Source organism: Sphaeramia orbicularis, chromosome 6, assembly GCF_902148855.1.
Source record: "Sphaeramia orbicularis chromosome 6, fSphaOr1.1, whole genome shotgun sequence".
Lineage (NCBI taxonomy): Eukaryota > Metazoa > Chordata > Actinopteri > Kurtiformes > Apogonidae > Sphaeramia > Sphaeramia orbicularis.
In genome coordinates, this window is record NC_043962.1 from 25,395,110 (window position 1) to 25,422,569 (window position 27,460).

Sequence of the window (27,460 nt, forward strand, 5' to 3'; positions counted from 1 at the left end):
TTTTTTCATATCACCCAGCCCTAGATGAGAAACAAGCAAAAACAGACTGCTGTTGGTCAAAGAAAGGTATATTAAAGACAAGCCTGTATATATTGTTCCATTATGTCTCAATATCACTTAAACAGCAGTCTTTTGTTGCTTCATTTCACCGATCCTAGAAAGTGACATTAGAGATATATCGGCACTTTCTGTTGCACAAAAAGTGCAAATGGTCCTTATTGCTGTATGCAGGACTCAGTGTCATCTTTATTGTCAGCTGTTTAATAATGACAATATTATTTTGAGTAATGTTTGCTTCACTAATATGCTTTAGGCTGAGGTACCTTGAGGTGCCTTCAATCAGTTCAATTTAGACCTTTGATGTCTAACGTTGGATTGAAATTCAGAAACGTACGGTTGCAAGTGGTAAAAACCTTTAAGCTGTAGCATTTTTAATGAAGTTGTAAGATTTGCATCAACATTTGGCAAGCCTACATTACCAGCATACTCTTCATAGCATTTGGAAGTTGTAGCTTTAAATGTCTATATATTGGGAAACCTAACCTGGCAGGCTCCAAGAGGGCAGCAGCAGCTGCAGTTGAATCACAGCAGCTCTATCTGACAGAGTGGGTATGAGTCAGCTCACCCAAAAAAAGTTGCATTGCCACAGTCGTCATAATATATCTGCAATAACATTTTTCCTACAGTCAGTGAACAATGGCTGGAAAAAAAATATATAAATGCAAACAAAATTAAACATATTATTCACCTAATTCTCATTTATTAATCTCATGACTTCAACTGTGTGTTTAAATATAAATTTGCAATACAACTGCCAAACCCAAAACCCAAACCTCCAAATCTAATGCCCAGCTAATAACAGTCTCACCAAAGTAGAGCAGAAAACACTGCTTCTGGGCAAAGACCATCATAAATAACCCAACAACTCTAAAAATAGACTACATGAAAAAAAGCCAGTGATCATGCGGGGGCTGGCAATGTCAGGTCCCTACTCTGAGGATGACACTGAGGGCTAGATGGAGCTCCATGGTTAACACTGGTAGAATCTCTGTAATGGCAGACAGACCTGGAAGTTAAGAAGCCACTTCAACTCTCAATGGTACTTAATTATTGAATTAAGTACAGTATGTCTCTGTAGGCCTGAATCCATAGCATTCTCATGACACCATCACATGACCATGAGGACAAATACCTTCTTCGCTATCCGCAAAAGACATGACTTAGGATTCTGGACGTTTCCCCCCCCCCCCCATACAGGGCAGCTTTGATGGTAAAGTGACTTCATTTGGCAAACTCTAAAAAGGTCATAACCTTCCCCACAGTTACAGCCAGAAGGCAACAGTATTACACTAAACAGCTAAACATATCATTTTCTGTTTCCCTTTTTGGTGTGTTTTGGGTGTTGCTATTCTACGGGCATTTAAGTTAAATGTGTGCAACTGTTTTTTCTAACACTTTCATTTATGTTCTTTCAACGTTAATTAACTGTATCAAATTCATTTGACACAATTTATGTACAGTGTGTCTCCGCCTTAACTGGATATGAAGCAGCAGAACAGCTGACAAAAAATAGCTCAGATATTGACACACATACCAAAGGGTTAAACAACTGCTGAGTTTCTTGTGACAGTCAAGTATGCATGTTAAGACTAATTTTTACTCTGCTGATTCATTATGGAAGACAATGCATTTCGGAATTTTGCCTCTTAAAATTCAAACTTTGCCATGTCTGTACACTTGATCTACCATGAGTAATCCCAAAAGAATGATTGTGTTACATTTTTTGAGAATGCCATGTCACTCCCTAAGAATCCCATCATCCGGCTACAGTGGATCGGCAACTCCCATAGCTTCTAAAAGAAATCCAAGTTTCTTTCCCTCATCTTTCAATGATTAGTTCCAGCAAACACTAGGGAGGACTGAAATGGGAAGGCTGTGAGAGGAAGATGACATGGTTCAAGATAAATGAGTGCGCAAGAAAGGGGAGACTCCTAAATTTATTCCTCTTTTTCCCTTCACTTCCTCTGTGCGGTGACCTACTTATTGTTCAAACATGTCTGAAACATGAGAGCTGAAAGAAATGTGTGGGTTCATGGATGGGTGGAAAAGGGTGGACTCCTAGAAATTCTCAGACAATTGTGGACAGATGGCCCTTCAGAATGCGTGTCCATTTTACTTAAACTACACAGTTAGGTTATAACCCATGCTAATGGCATTCCTCTGAAGGAGGGCTAATGTTTTGGTTTGTCCATCAGTACAGCGCTGAGGCCCTGGGTGAAATACCTCAAGAGCAACTGAAGTGACTACCACAGCATTTAGTGGAGTACTGAAGCTCCTCATAAGATGATCTTTGGAGACCAAGTTAAAGGACAAAAATGAGCTATTATTTGTGTCTAGTATAAAACTCCCCTAACTTAAGGATTATGGTTTATATATAGATATCATAAAAATAGACAAGATAAATTTGCTCAGCTTTTATACTATAACTCTAAACATTTGTCAGGATCTTACTATGTGCCTCCCTTTTTCCATCAAGCTAATCATTTTTTGGACTCCAGTTAGTCATGATCATTACAGCCTAAAAGGACTGTTAGTGTGGCCCTAGGATTTCAGCAATGCTTAGTAAGATTAAAGGATCTCATGAAATAAAACCTGTAGGACTTGTTTCATTAGCATACACACTCTGGCTTTGCCGTTGCTTTGAGCCAGCAGCAAATTCCCAGTGAGCAAACAAATAGCAAGGCCGATTAATATATGCATCACTGATTAAGGTATCAACAGGAAACACAATAATAGGAATACTTAACAAATTTAACAGGTGTTGCTTCTTAAACAGCATTTTCCTCTGCCATGTTAAAATTGTGTACTTAATGTAACCAACACAAATTGTGTAACATGGTCATTATACTTAAAAACTACACTGTAATATGAATGTCAAAAAAGAAAACTGCTGTAATCTTTTACAGTTAGAACTACAAAGATATATATAAAATACTTTATAAGTTACAATGCAGTGTCCTCGGGGCATATGGGAACCCAACACCAGCACTGAAGTGATCATGGGACAGCTTTAACAACCATGTGAGGGGATTTTTAGATTCCCATGTGCACTTCAACGGTTTCTAGCTCTAAAAAGTCTGGAGCAGACAGAAAACAAAGGGGGATATGAGTATCAGGTTACGTTTCAGACCATGTCCATGAAAAAAATATTCTAGGTTTTACTTTGCTTGAATCAATGAGCTGTTCAATATAAAGCATCTATTAATTTAAAGTTGTTCTTTAAAACAATAGTCAAACTACTGTGGTTATTTGGATGTTATAGATTTTTTTGCAGCTTATAAATTATAAGATTAGAAATTAATTTGACCAATTACACAGCAGTGCATGCAGTTTAAATTACTACGTAGTTTAATGTGCCACAAAAGTATATTAAAAAAATAAGTTGAAATGGAAAACAGTAATTAAATTTCACACTGCTTAAAATTAGTACTCTTTTACATTGTCAAGAAAAAAGCGGAGAAATAAGTGACAAAAACATCATACTACACTAAAAGTTGCCCAACAGAATTAGGAATGTAGAGTTGTATATTGTGCTATCATCCTTTGGGAAAACAGAAATGTGAGGAAATGAGAAGGAAATACAAGGTTTAGAGGCAAACTGAGTTTAGAAGCAGGCCTTGGCAGGCCAGTCTGCTGCACCGCACACAGGAGATTCTTCATGAGGAATGTGACCCATTTTGCATTCACACAAGCATTCAGAGCAGAGATGCACTGAGCATGCGTGTGATTCTCTGAAGGAGGGGGGAGGGGCACGTGTCTGTAATCTTCGCATTGTTCTGAGTGTGCATATAGCAGTGGCTTTATGTGCTGTCGTGCGAGGCCCATGCCTCTTATGGTGGTATAAAAACACGACAGTGAATGCAAACATGAATTTGGAGAACGATGCCAACATGTCAGTGCTTAAACTAAACTATGAGCAAACCTACATTTTTCTATTAGAATCAATAACTTGGTCTCAAGTTTCTAACTAAAATGAGTAAATTTCTCAATATGTGTTCAGATACTTAGGCAGAACAGTTAAATAAATGAAGCATGTATGTTAAGGGTAAAATAATATTTTAAAGATAACTTGGTCAGAAATTAAATTTTTTAAAAATGTACAAAATGTAAACTCAGTTGGGATTTCATTGTACTATTGCTCAAAAGTTTCCAATTATGCGCATTACCAGTGCAATAAAAAGCCTGACCTTATGAATGGAGTCCAAGATAATTTCCCTGTGACTAAGTTGTTAGATATTCCTTACTCATGAAAAGTTATAAACAGTCATTATACAAATCTTGATAACACTTTTCACCAGAGACATTTGACTCTTATGTGCACTCAGGCCAGCCAGTATAGACTAAGCTGCAAAAAATCTAAATGAGGAAATGGGAAGCTTTGCTTAGGTTCTTTGCTGACAAAAGCACTGCGAAACAATCAGAGGGGAAATGACAGAAAAGCTGTGGTTCAGGTAACAGTGTGGAAGGAAATGAGTTTGGCCCTGCTCCACCAGGTTAAAATGTGGTAAAAGCAAATAATGTAAACAAACAAGAGAAATGTTAGCATTAATATAGATACATAATATTGTAATATAATTATGTATTTAACAAGCAATCTTGTAAAATGATAGTTAGATGCACTATAACATGCTTGTAACCATGGTAAATAAATACGTGTACTGACAATGGAGATGAGGAGGGAAGTCAAGTTATGAGAACTGTATCATACCTGCAGTTCACACCAAGCCACCTCCACTGTGGTCTCAGTGTCCAAGCCCTTGTAGACGGTCTTGAAGGAGCCACGTCCAATCTCTATGTCAAACTTTAAAAAACGCCCATCTGGTGATGTTCCCACTGCTTTGGTCTCTGCTTCTTCTATGTCTTCTTGTACTTTTTTCTCCGCTTCTCTCTGTTCTGCCTCAGCTCGTGCCTTGGCAGAGTCCTTATCTTCTTCTTCACCCTCTTCTCCATGATGTACCTTTACCTCAGCAGCACTTTCAGGTTCTGTTTGACTTGGCAATTCTGTTCCAAGGCTTGGTGTAGAGTGGGCTACTATTGCTGCCTCTCCATCACAGGCATCTTGTACCTGCTGTAAAGGCACTACATCAACCTTGGCTATTTCTACACCTCTTCCTTCAACAACTTTTCCAACATCAGCAGACTTATCCTTTTGAGATAAATTTGGTTCATCTCGAGGGAAATGACCAGCAGCCTCTTGTCGCTGAGAGGTGGTTTCACGTGGCTGAATTCGCTGAGGTGCTGGGATTGGGATCTTGCTTGGCAAAGGAAGGGCCAATGCTGTAGCATTAGAGTCACTGATGACGCTGCGACGCAAGAAGCGGTGTTCAGGGTTACATCTGTCACGCTCCATGGTGTGATGCCGACGCCTGACTTCTGTTGGACGGCTTTCACTCACCATCGAGTCTGAACCCGAACTAGGGCCATTTCCACTCTTTTGAGGGGGAGCCAGAAACTTCACCATTTTGTCGCCAAACTTTTCCGACATCCCACCACCCACACCAAGAGTAAGGGGGTACAATAACTTAAAGTTTAAAATAAGGATATTTCCATGTTTTCCAAAAAAGCAGTATAGATCTGTGCTTTAAAAAGGGGAAAAGGAAAAGTCCTGTAACTCCACCCACTACCTTTTTATTTATTCCTCAAAAACAGTCTTTAGACATACAGTGCAGAGCCTGGATGTGTAGAATAGGAGGTGTTCTCTTGTAAATGGAAAAAGACTGCACATCACTGTAGATCACATAGCGTTGAGGTTGAAACACACGTCTGTTCAAGTCCAGACCTTCCATCCTGTGAGAGAAATGGTGCAGCTTCTATCAAGCATAAGGAATCACTGATGTGATGGAGGACAAACATGAACACCCTTCTGCAGGCACCAAACTACCAGAGGGCAAAGGCGTGTTGGCCAAACACTCCGAATATGCTCTACTGCAGTTTCACTGAAAGAAAAAACAGAAAACAGAAGCTGCCTGACATGTTTCAAAAAGTAACTACTTATGTGTCAAATGTCAACAAGATTTGTAACTGATCAGCCAGTGTAAACAAATACAATTTAAAGGGCACAGTGAGCTTCATAACTTTACTGAGAGTAGAAGTGACTAACGCTACAATTGCAGCAGACCATAAAAGAAAACTGCGCTCCCCTACTGTTATGTTTTGCTTACTTTCCCCTTAGAAGTCTATGGCTACTGACATCAGGGTCCTAGGGGCAATTATATTTAGTTATGTCCTACTGATGTGCAAGTCAGCTATAATATTTAATAAACAGAGTATTCTGACAGGATGTGAGGACGTTCCTCAGCCCTTTGAACTGATAAACTCATCTCTCAGCACATGACATTTGTTGAAGAGCAGAAGTGACTAATTAAAGGTAGTTAACTATTAAAAGTATTGACGTATACCCGTACATGCGAAGCCAATGAATACTGTATGTAAGTGCTCTTCAGTCAGCTCCATAAGTTGTTTCTGTACATACACCTTCAATGTGCAGAACTACACCTTGCAGTTATTAAATTGTGATAGCAATAGACGATAGTCTTGGTATGACTCGTGTCAACAATTTTGCATCTTTCTGCATTCTTACAATTAAAATCTTAGTAGTTAAAGGTAATCTACCTTACGGTGATTATTATATTGACCTCAACTTAACGTAAGCAACCACAACATAGGACCCAAACCTACTAAGCCTTGGCGCAATGGCATCTAGATAAATACATGTAACATCTGCGGTGATTATCGAGAGTAGATAATTAATAAGATAAATATTCTTACCCATTTCCTCGTCGCCTTATAATTAACGCCTCATCAATTTGAATGGCAGGATCGAGTGATACAAAGCAAGGAGGAGCAGCGGCTCTTTGTTAGCCGTTAGCTTTGCTAATGGGCACGGCTAATAGGGAGCTAACTCGCGTAAGCTTATGCTCAACAAGGGAAACATAAACCACCGATGGGTTAATTCAACAGCACGTCTTTTGAAAGGATGCGGCTCTGTTGCTAAATGGCGTACAATTATCTTACACAGGAAACGTTACATAGGGTTGTCTAAAAGCAGTAGCAGTTAACACTATCGTTCACTCGACAGCCTTACGATGTCCGAGTCCTATCTCGGGGTGATTAAAATTACAAGCCATGCGAACACACTGAATACGGCTGTCGATGTAGAACGCCGGCTGGAAAGCTATCAGGCAATGACAAATAGCGCCACTGACGTTAGCTAACTAGCCTTTGCTAGGCGGGTCTTGCCGATGGCCTAAAAAGCGAGACCCACCTCCTGACTACCCCCAATGAATTTGTCGTTATAAGAAATGTTAATAATAGCTTTGCTTTGCTTGTCGTTATTACAGGGTTAATTATGACACCTTTACTAACTAACTCACGACGACACTTTGTGCTCGTCACATTTTAAAATTACAGACTGGTGTTATATTGTGGTTGACAACGTTATGCTAGCTGTTGTTCGTTAGTGAATCTCACTTAGCTATCAGTTAGCGTTGTAGCTTCCACTAGCTAGCATTAACGTAGATTGGTGCCGGGTGGCAGATAACAGGGACCGACCTACCTCAATATCGTATCCACAACAAAACTGACTGTCATCGGCGTTAAAATCGTCCACAGCGTAATTCCGTCTTCGTGTATATAAAAAAGAATACTTATAAATTATCCTTAGATGTCAGACAGATTTATTTACCAATAACTAGGACCTGAAGTTACCATTTGTGAACCGCATTCGAAGAAGCAGCAGTTGCTACATATTGAAGAAACGGTTTTTTCCCAGAGCGCCTGCGCCAGCGAAAAGTGACCTCATAACCACAACACACATGCACTTACATACGCGTACAAATAGACTAGTGCACAGTATTAGCCTATACCTGATCAAATTCCGTTATGATATTCATTTTCTATTTAGTAACAAAAGCCTATAGAGAATAACCTTCCATATACAGATTTTTTTCTCGTAATTTATTTGTGTTTGCAGTTTCCTCAATGCCAAATGAGCAATGGCAGACTCCAAACTTAGTGCAATTGTATTACATTAACAGACTTTTTATGTCACGATTTTGATTTCATTTCAGGAATCTTATATGTGTCTGATAAGTAAGTGTGAGTTGATATAAAGAAATGTCGATCTCTTCCTTTGCAAACTATAAAGTAATTTTGTCAAAGATGAGAGAAAAGAATAAAAACATACTTTTTACTGCCCTAAAACACGGCTAATATGGTATCATAAAAAGTCATTATCCAAGATATATTTTTGTGTGGAATGAATTCTGATGAAAAGAAGTTATTTAAAGATGAAATGTTCTTACAGTTGAACACTGCCGACTGCTGGTAGTGTCTTAACATAACAAACGTACGTCTCTATGTAAGACTTATTCATATTTTGACTTGTCTAAAAAAATACAATAGGTTATTTTAAATTAAAATATCTATTAATATTGTAATGCCAAGGGAGTGTTATATATTTTAATTTTATATCCTGCCAAATTTTATTTAATTAGTGCCTGTTAACTAGATGTAAGTTGGAAGGACTCCTAATTTTATTTTCATTTTTCTAAGTCTAAGTATTCAACTGTTTTGTTATCAAAATGTTGTTTTTCATGGGTTTCTCGTGGACGCGCGTTTAAAATTTAAGCGTGGCGATGAGGAGTGTCGTGACCGCGCACATGAGGCTTGACGTCACTGAGGCGCCCTGGCTCTCCTGAGCCGCTAGTACTGCTGGCAAAAAGATGGCAAAATCAGATACACATCTATTGATTATCTAATGTAAAATGAGAATATTTGGAGCCATTTTCCATTTGACAGAGGATCCAGCCTTGGCACCGATCTGATCTACGCCAGACAGTGAAAAAGGTAGTTTGTTGGGTCAGATTTTCACCATTGGCTATTGTGTTAGCGAGAAAAAATAGAGGTCCTGCCTGACCACATAAACTGGACAGACTTACCTCTATACGTCGCGGTGAGCTTACCTTTACATGTGATATTTTGATACTTTGATTGACATGTCCTCGATTTCAAGACCAGTACAAGAAAAGAAAAACGTATCTTGAAACGAGTATCCGTTACATAGAGGAGCAGGAAAATGGATAGGGTTTGATATGGGTGTCTCCAAAGCCAACCCTGTACGGGAACGTCAGGATTGTGCAAAATGCTCACATATCGGTTCAACATTTCTCATTTTGACACCGTATTTGATGCATTTCAGGTATACAGCTATCTATGTATCCGACTATTATTCCTGTTCGTGTTATTTTACAAGCTGGGAGTCTTTTTTTCCTTGCAATGTCCACCACGGACAATCCCCTTTTCCCTCCCTTGCTAGTTTTAATCCATAGCGTCAGCACATCGGGAAAATGATTCACAGATTCATTATTTGGAACATAGTCACACTATACGACTCGGTTGACACTTCTTAATGCAAAAGACAACAATTTAGGGAAAACGAGTGATGGTAGAAGTGAGAACATTTACTGTTAGCCGGTATGTTAACGTAACGTTATGTTAGCTGTTAGCATGGCCACGCAGGCTATCCAGTTAAATGGCTGAGGATATTTACTGAAAACATAGTTTTACAACAGAGAGCCGAATTACAACAGGGAGGAACATATCGCACATTACTTTCTATAAGTACTGGTTAAAGACTAGTTGCACTAAAATAAAATTTGTTCAGTATGCAAAAAAATTGTCTCCGATGACCGACGACATTGGAGGGCTCTGACTTGGAAAAACCTCATATCACTGTTATTTTATATCTTCTACATTCTACAGCTTAAAGCATCATGTAACAAATCTTTTCTCATACATGTTCTCGCACAAATTGATAATAGGACAATAAGCATCGATTTAGTACCAAGGATCCCTATCTGAGAATAATTTTGCAATTACAAAGGTTTTATTCCATAACATAGCTGCCTTAACTATTATCTTATTTAAACACACACTAGACATCCTTTATTATTGTTATTTTGCGAAATAATTTTCCAAAACAGGAATGGACAAGGTCATTTAAACCCAGAACTGACTCCAGACTCTATATTAGACTACACTGGACACTTTGATTGAATAGCCACTACTACTACTATGCATGCTACACTGCAACACTTTGTGTTTTCTTTGCAGATTGGTGTCATTTCCTGCATAACTGGATGTAACATCTCCTGTGGGAAGAGGACAGACTGTCACTGAATTTGGAGAGCATCAGACTTGTACTTTGTCATGAAAATAGTGCCAACTCTCCAGTTGAAGCAGGATTGCCACCAAATATTCACATAGTCTGTGAAACTCACAACTACAAAATCATCCAGAACATATACACGTCCAAGTCCAGTTTTGATCTCGGCTCCATTTTTTTAATTTAGTAAAAAATGTATGGTAGTGCCCGCTCTGTTGGCAGAGGGGATGCCAACCATAGCGGAGGAAGAGATGGAGGTGGTACAGGTAATCAGGGATCTGGCCGTTCCCCACGCCTTCCCCGTTCCCCTCGGATGGGACACCGTCGAACCAACAGCACCGGAGGGAGCGGAGGGGGTCCTGGTGGAGCAGGAGGCAAGACCCTATCCATGGAGAACATCCAGTCCCTCAATGCTGCCTATGCCACTTCAGGCCCAATGTACCTGAGTGACAATGAGGTTGCCATGGCTGGTGACCACCTTCCAAAAAGTGGTGGGACAGTTACAACTATGGGAAGACAGAGGGTGACGTATGGATCAAGGAGTAGTGGCAGTGGTGGTGTGGCTGCTAGCACTCCTAACATTTCCACCACAGTGCCTGCCAATGCTGTGCTACCAGCAGGCATGATGGCAGGCGATGCTCTGGCTTTTGGGGACCACCACATGGCCTCCACTGTGCCCCATTCTCTAAGGCAGGCCAGAGACAACACCATCCTTGACCTCCAGGCTCAGCTCAAAGAGGTATTTTATGAGTTTTCCTCCCAGTTTGCAGCTTATCTGTCATAAAAGTTGTAGAATTTAAATGAAGAGGTTGTATGCTTGGTTTGACAGACCATCTGACTTCCTGAGCCTCCCTTTTCATATCCCGTTAGGTTCTGCGTGAGAATGAGATGCTGCGGCGAGAGGTGGAAGTTAAAGAAAGCAAGCTCAGTTCCTCCATGAATTCCATCAAAACCTTCTGGAGCCCTGAGTTAAAAAAGGAGCGAGCACTTAGGAAGGATGAGGTTTCTAAGATCACTGTGTGGAAGGAACAGTACCGTGTGATTCAAGATGAAGCACAGGTGAGTGTTCCCACAGGGTTTTATTTTTTTTTTTATTTTTAACTGTTTATTTGATTTGATCACTGAAATTCATGTCTTTAAATTTTTTGTAGATGTCATGCAGTTATGTAAATTAAATTGTCACATAATTGGTGTGATGAGGTTCTTTGAGTAGAAAATTGCATTTTACCCGTTGCATCAGTTATAATACCACATCTCTTTTTCCCCCTCTCGCTTTCCATAGGTTAGAGGCAGTTTTTGTACATGTAGTTAATCCTCTTATACACAGCTATAGTATATGCTCATACTTAACAGATGAAAGGCACCATAAACCTAATGGCTGCATTAGCATCTCTGCATGTTTTGGAAATTGCTGCATTTGGTGAAAAGGATGAAAATATGGAGACTGTAATAAAGACTTGGTATACAGTATTTGTGAATTTAAGGACTGCAGAAAATAAACGACTGACTGTATGTTATTGGTAGTTTTGTATTGTAAAGTAGCAGCTGAGATCAGTACTGTTGAGTAATTTCATTTCTATATATATTTAGTTAAATTCCTATTCATTGGCTCACAATGTTGTTAACTCTGCAAACAAAACTATAGCCCATTTAAATTATTGTAGTCTTCATTACGATCACAATGGGAATGTAGGTGACAAAAGCATTGCAAAAGCTGTCTGAAATGTAATGACTAAGAAAAATCATACACAATTTGGCCACATGAAGCCCTAGCTAGCCATTAACACTTCTATTACATGGCATTAATTCACAAGTTTTTTTTTATTTATTGCAAATCATATCATCTTCCTCACATTAGACATACTGCAGTCACCATGCTGTGCAACCCTGTTGTAGAGGTGTCTTTCTTCCTAACAGTTATTCATTTGTTCCTTCAGATGTCCCAATTTTTATATTTTTACATTATTTTTACTACTTCTTCATTTGTGACTTTCATTGTTTTCTTGCTCTGTCACACACCTGATTTGGAAATGCGTCTGCCTGTTGAAAGGTGTACTGTCTTTATCTATCTAATGTAATACATATGTATTATGTACCTACATAACATATATATGTAGATACTTGCAAAAGATGTTCAATGTTATTTCAATAATTCAATTATTAATTCAATAATATCAGTTTAATTAAAGTGGATAGAGTCTGTTTTGAAACCTGCAGTATGTTGTGGAAATGCCAATTAAGTTTCATTAACAAAGAGTTGTTGTTTCATTGTGTCTTAATAGATGGGCAGATCTGTATAATTTGTATTTTCACTCCTGCTGAGTCACAGAAGCACACTGTGGACTAATTCCCAGTAATGCCCATGTAGAGTGAGGCTAATCAGTGGGTGCTGTAATTTAAAGATGTCTGCTTTCATATATCAGCCTCCACCTCCCACCCATGCACACATGTAAAGAAACACAAACACACACACAAGACATTAGGCTAATTATGGCTTCAGTTTAACTGCATGGCCTTACTGAGCAGAGATCCAGCTGCATATGCCTGCCTTTGCAAGGTTGTGTTCTTTGCTCCTTCTGTATTGTGTCATGTATATGCTTGGATTATTTTGGCTGTAGTGTTCCCAAGCGACTGTTAACACTCAGTCTGTGTTCCTTTGAGCTTTTTTCTAAACGAAAGTCAGATGCACAAATAATTATTTAACTTTTATGACATTATGATGTTGTAAGGCTGGGTAATATCTAAACTTGAAACATAAGGTTGAGTGCTTTCCTAAGAGACCATCTTTCTAAACAAAAATTCCAAATACAAAGTGTTTGTAATAAAATGTTCATTGTGAATATGTTTCTCTAGTCACTGCTTACCAGTACTTTGTTTTACTGAAAAATTATTTATTCTTCAGTACATAATGGGCACTGATGCCCATCAAAGTGCTGCTTTGCTTTGTTGTTGATATATATGACACGTAGGCTTAGTAAAGAAAATTACTTATATTAAGTATATGTAATTTTAAAAAAGTAATATATAAAATCATGAATTATTCAGTAATCTGTGCCTTGGAATTGTAACATTTGAATGATGTTTTTTCCATGGAGACATGACATGTAAATGAGAGGAGACTGAGAATTAAAGAACATACTGTATGTGGCACACACTGAGCATCTTCACTACTTTGACTTCTTGACTGTTGCCATGGATGATATGTGCCAGATATCCTGTTCCGTTTGCACAGTGTCGTTACCAGTAGTGACTCAGGATCAGTTAAGTCGGCGCATCGCATCCCCTCTGCTTTTGGCTCCTCACTAAAATGCATGATTCTTATCTCTCCTCCTCAAGCAGAGAGTGAGAATATGGGGGCTGAGGAAGGGGGAAGGTGTGTGTACAAGCATCCCTCTGCCAGTGTGTGTACGTAGGGGTGTGGATCAGTGCAGTCACAGCAGTGAGTCAGCCTTAGTCACAGGGTGGAGAGAGGGTGATGGAGAGGGAGGGTTAGTGAAAGGAGAGGTGAGAATATTGGTAGGAAGAGATAGGGCGAGAGCAAGCAAGGTAGATGAATAATGTTTGAGGAGAGGAGCGGTGTCTGTCGGTGGAAGGAGAAGGAGGGAAAAAAATGACAAAGAAAGAAAAGGAGGGGGCTGGATGAGGAGGAGGAGGAGGATAGAGAGAAACGAAGGCAGACACTGACTTCTCTCTTTGTTCTGTCATCTGAAAACGCTCGCAGCTGGTTCAGACCAGAGTGTAACACAGCCCTGTGTTACTGTCTCACAGCAGCTCTGCCAAGTGTTCATGGCGTCAGATGCCACAAACAATGCAATACTACACTGGGCTGATTGTGTTTCACAACTTGCATTTCTCTGGGCATGAAATGTAACACTGGCCACAAAGCTGGGCTGTTTGGGGTGTATCTGTCAGGGCACAGCTGAATTTTCAATCATGATTAGAGGTTGATTTTTAAGAGGTTGTTACACAATATTGCCCAGATCATAAAGTGGTTGAATCGAAGTGTGAATCTGATAATTATTTCCTTTAACTCTCCATTCCCTTTGTTAATCATTTTTAATAAAGGAAAATAAAAATGCAGATGAAAATATCAAATGCACATGTCTCGTTTTTGTTCATAGCACCTCCAGATGACTGTTCAGGCTCTTCAAGATGAGCTAAGGATCCAGCGGGACCTGAACCAGTTGCTCCAGCAAGATCCAGCCAGTCAAGGCCGGGACCTGGCCCTGTCATCTGAACCTACGGAGGAGAACTACCGACGGCTACAGGCTGAACACGAGAGGCAGGCCAAAGAACTCTTCCTACTAAGGAAAACCCTTGAGGAGATGGAGCTGAGGATCGACACACAAAAACAAACTCTAGGAGCCAGAGACGAGTCTATTAAGAAACTCCTGGAGATGCTGCAGAGTAAAGGTAGTTTGATAGTCATGTTGATCACCTTGCATTACTGTGGCTTAATACACACATCAGTGAAGACTAGTGTGATATTTTTTTACCACATGCATTTTGGGTCTTTATAAGCATATATCTTATCTTTTTTAAGCCATGACTGCTGTTGGTGATGGTGTTTCCCCCTCATTTCATCCCAACCCTTTGACTTATAGCAGCCTACACTTGCTTTACTAATATATTGCATAGGTTTCAAACAAATTAGTATCTAATGGTATTGGGACCACATTACACCAGATATGTCACATTTGGCCAAGCATAATATGCACCAGGATACCCCAATACCCATACCACCCATTCAGTGGTACAAAAAATACTTATACTATTGAACCATAATGTAGAAACTATTAAATGTATTTGTGCTTAAGCTGTTGGATAGTTGTTGGTGTATTTTAAGGATGGACTTGCAGTTGATGTCAGTACTTGTGGCTCTTTTCATTGTAAAAGCTCATGTTTTCTCACTCATATGACTTCCTACACATTAAATGGCAACAAAGCTGCAAATATGTTTACTGTCTCAGGACCATCAGCCAAAGCATCAGAGGAGGACCAGGAGCGGACCAGGAGATTGGCTGATGCAGAGATGCACAGGCATCACCTGGAGAGTTTATTGGACCAGAGAGACAGAGAGATTACTGCTCTAAGAGAGGTGATGTCCTGTTCAAATATAGGATCTCTCCTCCCTGATTCATTTGTTGTCTGGTTTAAACCTACATTTTATTTCATATTTGTCCAACCTAACAGGAGTTGCACCGTCGATACGAGGGAACCCCTGAATCCACCAAAACCAAAGCTCTACAGACTGTCATAGACATGAAGGTGAGAAGTGGATATGTATGTATGAGTGTTCGAGGTGTGTTTAGTCTTGTCTATAGGTTTAGTAAATGTGTTAATCCTTCATCAAACTCAGGACGCTAAGATCAATTCAATGGAGCGGAGCTTGCGGGACATGGAGGAGGAGCTGCTAATGCTGAAATCCAATGGACTTCTGAGCTGTGAAGAGCGTCAGGAGGAAATGAAGCAGATGGAAGTCTACCGTAGCCATACCAAGTTCATGAAGAATAAGGTCGGAGACAATATGATATGAAGTTTATTTGGAGTAAATCACATTTGTTTTTGGTTGACTCTTTTGTCCCTGCTGTACCTGTTTATTAGATGGAGCAGGTGAAACAGGACCTCTCCAGGAAGGACACTGAGTTGCTTGGTTTGCAGACAAAGCTGGAGACACTCACTAATCAGTTCTCAGACAGCAAACAGCACATCGAAGTCCTCAAAGAGTCCCTAACTGCCAAAGAGCAGCGAGCTGCCATCTTACAGACAGAGGTACAGCTTATGTGTGAACTTCAGATCATGTTTTACAGCAACACTAGAGGAGGAAGCATGAGATGTCTCCTCATGCTCCCAACTAAGCGCTGCCATCTGGGGACACACTATCACACAATTTCCCTTTTGTATATTTCATTAGCATTTTGATAGTATTACTAACATACTCGGTATTGCTGTATTTTGAGAAAGACTTCTTATTTTCTTTCCTTTCGCCTACATTCATTTGATTTTTCAAGTCATTATTTAAAGCTGATTCCATCTGCCTGTTTTTGTGGTCAGGTGGATGCCTTGCGCCTGCGCTTAGAAGAAAAAGAAGCAACTCTGAATAAGAAGAGCAAACAAATACAAGAAGTGTCAGAGGAGAAGGGCACGCTCAATGGGGAGATTCATGACCTCAAAGACATGTTGGAGGTTAAGGAGCGCAAAGTGAATGTGCTGCAGAAGAAGGTGATTTGAACTGCCTTGTGTTCCTAATTTGCAAATTAACACTAAAATATATTATCTTATCTTGAATTAATTTCATGTATTTAATAATAATATTTAATAATGGAAATGCATTTTATTTAATGCCCATACTGAGAGATGATGGCTGTCCTTGTGGTTGCTCAACAGATTGAGAACCTACAGGAGCAGTTGAGGGATAAAGAGAAGCAAATGAGCAGTCTGAAGGAGCGAGTCAAGTCTTTGCAGGCAGACACTTCCAACACTGACACTGCCCTCACCACACTCGAGGAGTCTCTTGCAGAAAAGGTTAGTTAAGTCAGTGGGGCTTCAGCAAACCAGACATAATATTTATTAGTGTGTGTTCATTTGTAGCAATATATATTTTTGGTTTGTTATTGTTTGTGAGATCATTTATTCTGCTCCCACTTAGGAGCGCATCATTGAGCGTCTTAAGGAGCAGCGAGACAGGGACGACCGGGAGAAGGGAGAAGAGCTTGACTGTACCAAGAAGGAACTGAAAGAACTGAAGGAGCGACTGAGCTTACTGCAAGGAGACCTGTCAGACAGAGAGGTGAGAAATTGATGCATAAACATAAACTCACACAAAGACAGACATGCTCTTGTAACCTGTGACTATAAATACAGTGCAACTTTGCTGTCAAATAGCATTTTTTTCCACAAGCCTTTGCCTTGAGTCTGTATTTGTAGCCTGCATTAGATCAGAAGTGTTTGCATTCTCCTGAGCCCCATGATTTGTCATTCTCACAAACTGGAAAAAAATGTAATATGTACTTCTTTTGGTGTGGGTGTTTGTATGTGCAGACCTCTCTGTTGGACCTTAAAGAGCACGCATCATCCTTGGCCTCCTCAGGGCTGAAGAAAGACTCTAAACTCAAGAGTCTGGAGATTGCCTTGGAGCAGAAGAGGGAGGAATGCCTCAAACTGGAGAACCAGCTAAAGAGAGTGAGACTCCTTAAATAAAGAAAACTATCTGTTCCTGTGAAACTACATGATGTTGCCTAATGTTTACTTCATATGATTTTGACATTGGCTGCCCTGTGTAAATGCTCACATTTCATATTTAAGATAAATTAATCCGCTCCTTCTGTTAAGGCTCAGAATGCAGCCCTGGAGGCTCAGGCAAACACAGAACTGGCAGAGCGCATTAATTGCCTCGAGCAGGAAGTGGCCCGCCACAGAGAGGATTCTGGGAAGGCCCAGGCTGAGGTAGACCGCCTACTGGAGATCCTTCGGGAAATGGAGAATGAGAAGAATGACAAGGACAAAAAGATCAATGAGCTGGAGAGGTACGTGGACACATGTACGATGACCTTAAGAGTATAGATGATGATGATTTTGACAATGGTTCATGTAGAAAATCTGGTTCCATCTGTATTTACATGGTGTTTTGTGTCGTGTTTGAACATTTTTGTGATCGGTTTCCATCTCTTTTGGTCTGGACTTTCCGTCAGTCATGTCATGTCACTCATAAAACTGAGCATATAAAAAGTTTCCCTACTTGTCTTTTGGCACTTTACAAGTATTGCTGTAAAAGCTTAGTAACGTGCCTTTGACAAGTCTTCACTCATATAATGTTATTGTGGTTTTTGTGGTATTTGTGGTTTCCTTCTATATGTGCCTTGATTACATCACAGTCGACCATATAATCTCAGAGCTGGTGTGTATGAGCTCCCCGGTCATCCCCTTCCTTCATATTTACTCTTCTTGGTCTGAGTCTGTTTTCTCTCTTCCTACTGCTTTCTTGTCGTTGCACGGAAATCTTTCATTCCTCCAGTTTGGCCTCCAGGTTAGTATCTACACTCTTTTTCTCACTGCTTATTTTTTTCTTCTCCCCTCTTATATTTCTCTGCCTTTGTTTTTCTTTACATCTTTGTATTATGTGGAGCCGTAAGCCACTGCCCTCTCCTGACTCTCTGGCTTTCCTCTTTACCTCTGATACTCATTTTTCCTTCCTATTATTATTTGGTCTTTTGCCTGTGTCAAACCTGATGCTGGCTTTCGGCAGTTGTGTAAAATTCTGCCTTAGCAAATCTGTAAGGTGGTTTTAATTTTCCTTTTCAGAGTGTCTTAAAAAGACCTTTCTGCATTTTTTTTGTTTGTTCACAGCTGATTTTAATGTGCCTTTTATTAAGCGCTTGAGTTTTTGTGTGCTGTAATCAATCAGCTATAATCTTAAAATGGACTTACAACATGGTATATAATCAGTTATGTGTCCTTAGTTGTTTTTTGTTCAACTGGGCTGGTTTTGTTGGTGAAAACGTTTCATCTTTCATCCAAGAGACTCCACCAACTGAAAGTTTCTTGGATGAGAGATAAAACTTTTTCAGTCAGTTATGTGGATGATTTGACTGTCAGGCATATATGTAGAATTCTGCAATATTTGACATAGTTGATCGAACCTTTTACCCACATATGAATAAACCATCTCGCAGATAAAATTGCAGTACTTGATTTGTTTAATACTTACTGTGAGTCTGACCTGCCATTGTAAGTTCAGTTTGACTTCACTCTACGTTTTCTCACTCTAGAGAGAAACTAGTAAAATGTAAATTACTTGGATGTTTAGTTGCACTAATAATTTGTAGATAAAAGATACAACAGCAAGAATGAGAAAACTTACTCCCAAAAAAATCAGTATGGCAGGAGGGATTTTTCTTGTGCTTATTTTGTGATAAACATATTCGAAACACAATATAACTGCCTGTCTTTTATTTCACGGTGACCCCATAGGCAGATGAAGGACCAGTCCAAGAAGGTGGCATCTCTGAAGCACAAGGAGCAGGTGGAGAAGAGCAGGAACGCTCGACTTATGGAGGAGGCCAGAAAGAGAGAGGACAACCTGTCTGAGACATCACAACAGGTGAAGGTGAGACTTTGGCTGTGTGAACCTTGCTAGTTCACACTTACTGGAACTGTCTTGTTAGGTGGATTTTTAACAACTTCTGTTTGATCCTTTTCTTCAGGACACCATTCGCCAGAAGACAGAGCGTATAGAGGAGCTGGAGGAGGCCTTAAGAGAGAGTGTTCAAATCACTGCTGAGCGTGAGATGGTGTTGGCACAGGAGGAGGCTGCCAGGTCTCTCCAGGAGAAACAGGTACATAATACTACCCCACCTCCTGTCAAACCAGGAGAGCCTCCACCACATGCATCTAAATACAGATAATATAAGAAAACCACTATGCTGAGGTTCTTTCTTCCTCACCTTTTTGCTGTCGTTATGGTGTTTCTCACTCCTTTCTCTTCCTTCCTGTCCACTGGCTTCCACCTCCTCAGCTCTTTTATCTCTGCTTGTCGTTTTCTCTTGTTTTCTCTCTGCTACACACCGCAGAAGCACTCACTCAAACCAATGCATGAGTCCAACCTCGCCCACCTTAAGTGGTCTAAGGTATGAGTATTTGTGACCTCCATCAGTGAACAACACTCACAGTGAAGTGTATACAATAACAGCAACACTTGACAGTATTTTACCGCTGATTGCAATATTGTCCGGTGCTGCCGTTATTTCCACTCACTGTATTTTTTTTGTTAGTTTGCCTGGTTTTTGCTTATAAAACAAAACGGGGTGCTTAATTATGGGGTGGGCTCACATATGAAGTGACCAAGAAATTCTATCTTGTGAATATTAACGCTCACATTCAATCAACTAACTGATTTTATGATACAGAAGCCAAATGGTTCACAGTGTGAGCAAATACCAGGTAAATTAAATGTAGTGCTGTAGTTTTAATAGGTACGTTTTGCCGCCCACCTGTGTTATAGTTGAACCCCAGTCCCTCCCAACGGCCCACATGACACCTGCAGCCCCTGCCTCTTATTAAAACAGTTCATATTTGCGAGTCTTTTTCAAAGAGAAGCCCAGCGCTTTCACTGATGGATTCAATCTATAATCTGTCTTTGTTCTATTCAGGTTTGAATTGTTTGTTTGTGTGTCTGCAGATGGAGGAGCTGCTGGGGGCCATGGAGAAAGTGAAGCAGGAGCTGGAGTCCATGAGAGCCAAGCTGGCCTCCACCCAGCAGTCTCTATGTGAGAAAGAGGCTCACCTCACAACCCTACGAGCTGAGCGCAGAAAACACCTGGAGGAAGTGCTGGAGATGAAGTAAGACTTATACACGCAGTGGGGTAGAGTTAGAGTCTGGATTATTGATTGTTACCTTCACTGTGTAAAATGTCATCCAATTCTGGCCTTCCCCAGCTGGCAGGATGATGTTGTGCTATGAATAATAAATGACAATTGAACTATTTACCTGTATGGTTAAATGTCATGGTGTTGTTTTCCATCTAACAGACAGGAGGCGCTGTTGTCTGCAATTAGCGAGAAGGACGCTAACATTGCACTGTTGGAGTTGTCCTCATCAAAGAAGAAGAAAACCCAGGATGAAGTGGCGCAGCTGAAGCGAGAGAAGGACAGACTGGTGCAGCAGCTCAAGCAGCAGGTGGGGAGGAGGCTTCTGTCTATTGTGTGACATTTAGTTCCTTTCAGGTGCCTCATCATGACCACACACTCATCTTGCTGCATCTTTGCCGTTTGTCTCATATAGACTGAAGGAACGTTGTGAAAGAACAATGTCTCTGATAATTATGTGTTCACCAGGAACATCTCTAAATTACATACCACATCCCACTGTTTTGTTTTTGTATGAAACACTGTTCCATTATTTTGCTCATACAAGCAGTTTATTCTTTTTGTCTGCTGTCAAACGTCCTCCCTGCTGACAATGATCCATTTAGAGTAAAGTAAAACAATGGCTCCATATCAGAAAGCAGTCTGACTGGCTCTCAAATGACTCCTTTCACAGTTTTTTTTCACTTATGTAATCATTCACATCCTAAATTCTGCAAATTGGAGTAATTATATAATATTCTGATTAATGTTCCTGATTTTTTTTTTTTTTTGAGACACATATGTTTTACTAGTCTTTTGTCTTTTAATATACAGACTCAGAACAGAATGAAGCTGATGGCAGACAACTATGAGGACGACCATCTGAAGACTGTCCCTGACCAAACAAATCACAAACCCTCTCCGGACCAGGTTAGATCGGATTAAACTATCTGTTAGCTCGGATCATGTCTTCCCTTCAGCTTATCACTGCCTGTCTAAAATTTTCTCTGACTGTTTAACACTGATTCTTGTGTGATTTTTAAGGGAACATGTATGATTTAACATGGATGTTTTATGTATATACACACTAACTACATATTCCTTTCCAATGCTGCGATTGGCTTAACTTGTGGCTAACAGGATGATGAGGAGGGTATTTGGGCATAGCCGAACTTTTGCCCTCCCTCCCTCTCTCTCAGCTATTTTATTCAGAAGGGTGAGCTTTGTATAAAAAGCCAGATGTGTCACAACTCTTTTCATTGTTGTTATGTGGCATGTTTACCTTTTTTTTGTCGTGTCCAATGTTGATCATCGTCACTGCTCAGTCTTTCTGTCCACTCATCCTGTGCTTTTACTCAGTTATGTGTCGTGTGGGATAGGAATCAGTGGTGTGTGTTGTTATGTTTGCATGCATAAGCTAAGAGGATGAGAGGAGAAGAGGCTTCTTAGCTTTGCATGCCGCTGCTCTGATTCTAATGATTATCTGCTCACATTTTGACCCCCACAGGCAAGTGTGGCATCAGGACTAAAGGTTATTGGGAGTTGAGTAAATCACTTGATTGGACACATTGAGCCACATACAGGACAGATCACTTACTATTCCTTATGCTTAACAGTACAAGTTATAGTGTTTTACACATGTGCCCAGAGCAGATTTGACTTAACTCAAGGGCGTCATGGATGGACAGCCAATTATTTTCTGATTCATAACTTTTGAACCAGACAAGTGTAAGACAAATATTACACATAATTGGAAAGGTCTAAATGCCATCTTAAACATACTCAAAGGGCAAAATTTAGTTTCAAATATTTTTAATGAAAAATAACAAAGACTACTACGTCACAGATGGACAAAAAATTAAGGTCTATTTTTTGCAAGAATTACAAAGTTCTCAAAAGTGAAGTTCCTATGACATGACATTTTCATCAAAAAATGTATTCAGTGTATACCTTAAACCCTCTATTTCACAACCTAATAATTGGTTAGAGGAAAAATATATTTTATCATACCTAAATACCAAGAGTTTTGACAAATGGCAGTGTCACGACTGGACAAGCCAAAAATGTCATGAATGGACAACAAAAGTAAATATCAAATTAAACATTATTTATTTAAATTTTCAATATCATATACATATTTTTTTTTTTACAAAATTTACAACATACGAATAATATTAACATTATATTCAAGTGCATTTTACATAGATATATGCATTTATTAATTTTAAACATTGTATGTTTAGAATATGACATAAATAATATAATAGTCAAATATCAATGTATTTGGAATAAATTTAGTTTATTTATGAGTTTATAAATTAACCCAGAATGACAGCAGAAAACAATGTCAATTTCCAAGCATTTACACTTGTAAAACTCCTCAATTTTTTTTTTTTCACACATTTTTTTCTCATTTCAAAAAACATTTTCTTGAAAATATAAGTAATTACCTACCCAAAAATATAAGTTTGGTGTAGATTATTGTCATTTAATTTTTTTGATATTAACCTTCACTTGACTTCGCCCTTAAATACAAAACAGGTGCCAATACAACTGAAGTGGCAAATTTCAAACGGTGGAAAATAACCAGTTTCATCCAGCTATTTTTATATTGGCAAATGGTGACAGTATTCACAGTAATGCAAAACAGCTGTGTTAAGCTCAAATCATTTCAGTAAGGTGATGTAATATTTTGTCAGGTTTAGAGAGACAGACATAAATGTGTGATCACACCCACATCACAAAAGCAGCAGACCATGAAAACACAGTTTGCTTGATCTGACATAAGGTGCAGGATGTGAGGTGGTGATGGTTTCACGCACATGCATGCAGGTGGCTGATGCTTGATTTTGGTTTCAGACATGAAAAGCAAAGTTCTTTCAAGTCTGTTGCTGTGTTTTCATCCTAATTATGTTTTGTGCAGTGTACTTGCATTATTTTCAGCACCTGAATCAGAAGCATTCATCTGTTTTTAGAAACCTGTTGGAAAGCGTTGTCTGTTTAAGATCTGATTTTAGTTTTTGTTCATCTCTTCCCCTTACCCCTTTCTCATGCCCTTGACTCCCTTTCCTTTCTTTTCTACAACTTCTCACCCCCCCCCCCCCCAAATCTAACCCATCCTCGCAGATGATACCCCCTCTTCTAGCCCTGTCCCAGAACCGCAGTAAGCTCAAGCTCTACATCGCTCACCTGACAGACCTCTGCCATGACCGGGACCCCAGCATCCTCAGCCAGCTCACGCCACCCTCTCACTATCACCACAGCGACCCCGAAGACTGGGAGGAAGAGCTCCAGAAGATGAGTGTCGAACAGGTAACAATGAAGACTTTTTTTACCTCCGCCAAGGAGGTTATGTTTTTGTCGGCGTTGGTTTGTCTTTGTGTGCAAGATAACTCAAAAAGTTAAGAAAGTTATGTGCTGTCTTTTCTAGAAAAGCACCCGTAGAGCACAGACCTCTGCCAAGGTGGATCAGTGAGCCCCTGTGGCCCCCCCCACCCCCGATCACCACCAAAATTTAATTGTTTGTTCCTTGTGCCAGTATCAACATTTCCTGAAATTTTCATCCAAATCCGGGGCACTGATCTGCCTTGGCGGAGGTCTGTGCTCTCCCAGTGCTTCTAGTTTAAGTCTGTTATCCATGTTGACCTGCGTCTTATGTGTTATTTTATACCAATTCACCTTCCTGCTAATTTTATGGATTTTCTTGGGGAAAAAAAGAGGCATGTGAAAACTAAGTTCAAAAGACCTTGGAAAAACCTAAACACTGCTTTACTCTACTGATGCAGCCCTATGAGTTAGGTTTCATCTGTGATATGCGCAATGTAAGTGATATTTGAGTGTTTAAAGGTTATGATTGATCACATGCAAAACAAACCTCTTATATTCTTTTCCATGTAGGTATGTCATTTATAGGGTTGATATTAAGAGTTAAAATTATTAATTTTTAGATGACACATTGATACCAATGGATGTGCTGCTTTTTGGTAATTTTTGGTTGTTGATATTGCACATATTCAACATCTAATTTTAGCAAAGAAATCTATTTCAGTATTGGCTTTATTGGCCAAGTTTGTGCACACAAAGAAGGAATTTGACTTTAGCTCTCATGCACTATAAAATAAATATATGTTTTAAAATATAGTGTAAAAGTAACAGGCTTATAGGGGGAAAAAAAATTAAGGCATTTTCTTCACAAAACTGTACAAATAGCGTAAAGACCAAATGGTATAGAGATAATAGTGCTGTATAAAAGGACAACAGTGCAAATGAAGTATATATTTAAAAACTTTAAATCATGGATCACTCATGATGCTGAAAAAGATACATTTTTGCAGCATGTATTTATATAAACAGCTATTCTAAATTCATATTTAACAAACATCTTCTGGGGTAAAAAAAAAAAAAAACAGCTTTTTTTTTTTCAACGTAGATGAATGATCATTAATTACAAAATCTCCATTAGTTTACATTCTCTTGAAACCAAGTGTTGATTCTGTGTAGTGTTAATCTTGTTCTGTCATATCTAGAAGTTATTTGGTCCTGCATTTAAAAAAAAAAAAAAAAAGGATTGCCACACATCCTGTTAAATGCAGGATTGGAGTTCAAGAAGCTACATTTTGACTGTAGCTTTCCCCAAGAGGAATCATTTGAATTTCCTTGAAAATCTTAATGAGTGTTAAAATTCATTACAGAGAGATCAAAAATGTTATCAGAATTGGAGGATGTTCTAAAATGTCTACATTTTTAAATCTCATGAAATATTAAATACTGCTGTTTAGACAAGAAATTTGATCAAAGCTGACAAACTAAAGTCTATACAAATAAAATTTCAAGCTACCAACATGTTCACACTTGATGCCAAAATTAGTGTCGGTTGTAGCATGAAGAACAAGTGGTGCCAGTCACAACAAACCCCGCCCCTCACACGTATTGTAGCTTATTTTGGCATCGATCCAGTTGATGTCATCATGTCTAAGCGTGTGGTGATGTCAGCATAACAACTGCCTCTATATATGTACCAAGTTTGAAGTAAATTGAAACAAAATTGATGTTTTTGTAGACATTTGAAATTTCGCCTATTATAAGTAAATGGGAGAGGAAAAAAGATTTTAAAACTTCATAAAAATGTGAACTTTGACCTACTTTTTCCAAACTGTAACCACATCTATTCTGCGTCACTGGCAATCTATAAACCAAATTTGGTTTGAATTCAAGCAATAGCTTTGCTGCTACAGACATGTGAAATTTCGCCCTTTACAAGTAAATGGGGAAAAAAAAAAAGTCTTAAAAGATTCTTAAAAATGAAACTTTGACGTACTTTTCCCAAAATGTAATGACATCTATTCTGGGTCACTGGCAATCTATAACCCAAATTTGTTATGAATTCAACCAGTAGTTTTGCTGCTAGAGTGTTAACAAAGAAACAAAAACAACCAAAAACAACACCCCTTGCCTGCCCCTTGCAGGATAAAAATCAGCAGCATGTTACCAGATACTCATTCAGTTGTCATCAGTAGATGAAGCTTTGGGTTAAAAGTGAATGAGTGTATGTTTGTTTTGTTTGCGTGCAGTTGGAGCGGGAGCTGGAGGTGTGTGAGAAGGAGAGCGGAGAGCTGCAGGAATACGCCAACTCAGTTCTGCAGCAGATCGCAGACTACTGCCCTGATATCCTGGAGCAGGTGGTCAATGCCCTGGAGGAGTCCTGCTGACAACGCTGACCTCAGACATGACACGACTGAGCCCTGGTCTTCAGACAAACCTGTTCCTAAACCCGGGCGTCCCTACCTCCATCTGACCAGGCTCCGGAAGGAAGACCGAAGAGCTCGGGGGCATTATCGCACACCGCTGAGCCGCTCTGCCTCGCTCCCCTCGTCCACCCCAGATCGAAACTTTACGACTGCCGAGTGCTTTCCTGTCACATGTGTCGCTCTGATGTCAGGCTCGCAAAAATCAAATCAAGGGTGTTCACAAATTCAACCGCAGCGCTGTTAAATATGGCACTTCAAACAAGTATCGACTGCAGGCTGAGGTCTGCTGATTTAATGAAGGAGATGGCAGATGGCGAGGTTTGGGAACAGTGGGAGAAGGAACGCTAAAGTACACACATAATGACATTTTAAGCAGAGAGCAGCATACTAGAAGTACATGAAAAGTACTATAAGGATGCATTATGTTTAAAATGTTTTTTAAAACTTTTATATGCAGCATTTGTTTTTTTGTAGTTGTTTATTTCAGTCTCTTTGCCAGGGAATCGAAGCAATCTTCCTTATATAAAAAGTGAGGATTTCATTATTGTTATATTATAACAAAGCACAAATTCAATCAAAAGAAATCTGTGAAACATGATGAATACAGCAGATAACCATTGGAAGCCACTGCCATTTGTGGATGGATTTTAATTACTGATCGGCCACATTTAACCTTTAAGCCATATATCACCATTTCATTTAGCATTTTTTTTAAAAAACAAAAATCAGGTATTTTCATGTATTTAATTTACTGATCATGTAGATGTTCATAAAAGCTCTGAGTGAAATATATCACAACAGAGAAAACTGAGGACAAATATATCATTAACTGCACATAAAACCAAATGTCTACAACCCTTGTCATTTATCAAATTCCATGCATTTTACTGGTGAATCAGTGTTGTAGAAAATGTGTTTCCATATTCACTACAGATTCTCTGAACATCCAAATGGGTCATATCTGATCACGATGAAAAGCTGAGAAACTGCATTTTGCCTAAATTATTTACATACATTGATAGGATTAGTGGATCAAAAGTTATTAATATTTTAGATCAGCTGATGCTTTTGGCTAATGGTGCCTGTTTAGGTGTTTAAAAGTTAAATTTGTGAACATGCCGAAGTTGATTTTTGTTAATGTCAT

The 27,460-nt window shown here is 39.3% G+C and overlaps 2 protein-coding genes across 14 annotated transcripts in view; one reads left to right on the forward strand and one right to left on the reverse strand.

Moving 5' to 3' along the window:
- LOC115420870 (serine/threonine-protein kinase WNK1-like) overlaps positions 1-7,819 on the reverse strand; it is a 29,305-nt gene extending 21,486 nt beyond the window's left edge. For 4 of the 6 annotated variants that reach the window (XM_030136446.1, XM_030136447.1, XM_030136445.1 and 1 more), the window contains exons 1-2: positions 7,616-7,819; positions 4,769-5,996 (exon numbers count right to left, since the gene is read on the reverse strand). In XM_030136446.1, coding sequence (XP_029992306.1) covers positions 4,769-5,545 — 777 coding nt within the window. In that variant the 5' untranslated portion in view covers positions 5,546-5,996; positions 7,616-7,819. Of the gene's footprint in view, positions 1-4,768; positions 5,997-6,828; positions 6,988-7,615 lie in introns of those variants that run through there. The other 2 variants (XM_030136443.1, XM_030136444.1) reach the window with 2 other exon arrangements.
- A 919-nt stretch (positions 7,820-8,738) lies between these two features.
- On the forward strand, positions 8,739-27,089 carry LOC115420871 (ELKS/Rab6-interacting/CAST family member 1). Of its 8 annotated transcripts, none has more exons than XM_030136448.1 (22): positions 8,739-8,907; positions 10,174-10,964; positions 11,096-11,284; positions 14,347-14,638; positions 15,196-15,323; positions 15,419-15,493; positions 15,585-15,740; positions 15,830-15,997; positions 16,280-16,447; positions 16,613-16,750; positions 16,875-17,015; positions 17,267-17,407; positions 17,558-17,751; positions 18,240-18,251; positions 19,196-19,331; positions 19,429-19,560; positions 19,795-19,851; positions 20,403-20,563; positions 20,753-20,900; positions 21,404-21,499; positions 23,696-23,881; positions 26,140-27,089. In XM_030136448.1, exons 2-22 carry the CDS (start codon positions 10,419-10,421, stop codon positions 26,275-26,277), a joined length of 3,402 nt encoding a protein of 1,133 aa, XP_029992308.1. In that variant the 5' UTR covers positions 8,739-8,907; positions 10,174-10,418; the 3' UTR covers positions 26,278-27,089. The 8 variants fall into 8 exon arrangements, with proteins under 8 accessions (XP_029992308.1, XP_029992309.1, XP_029992310.1 ...); XM_030136449.1 differs by having other exon boundaries at positions 8,906-9,013; XM_030136450.1 differs by lacking the exon at positions 8,739-8,907 and having other exon boundaries at positions 10,419-10,964; positions 19,196-19,325.
- The last annotated feature ends 371 nt before the right edge of the window (positions 27,090-27,460 follow it).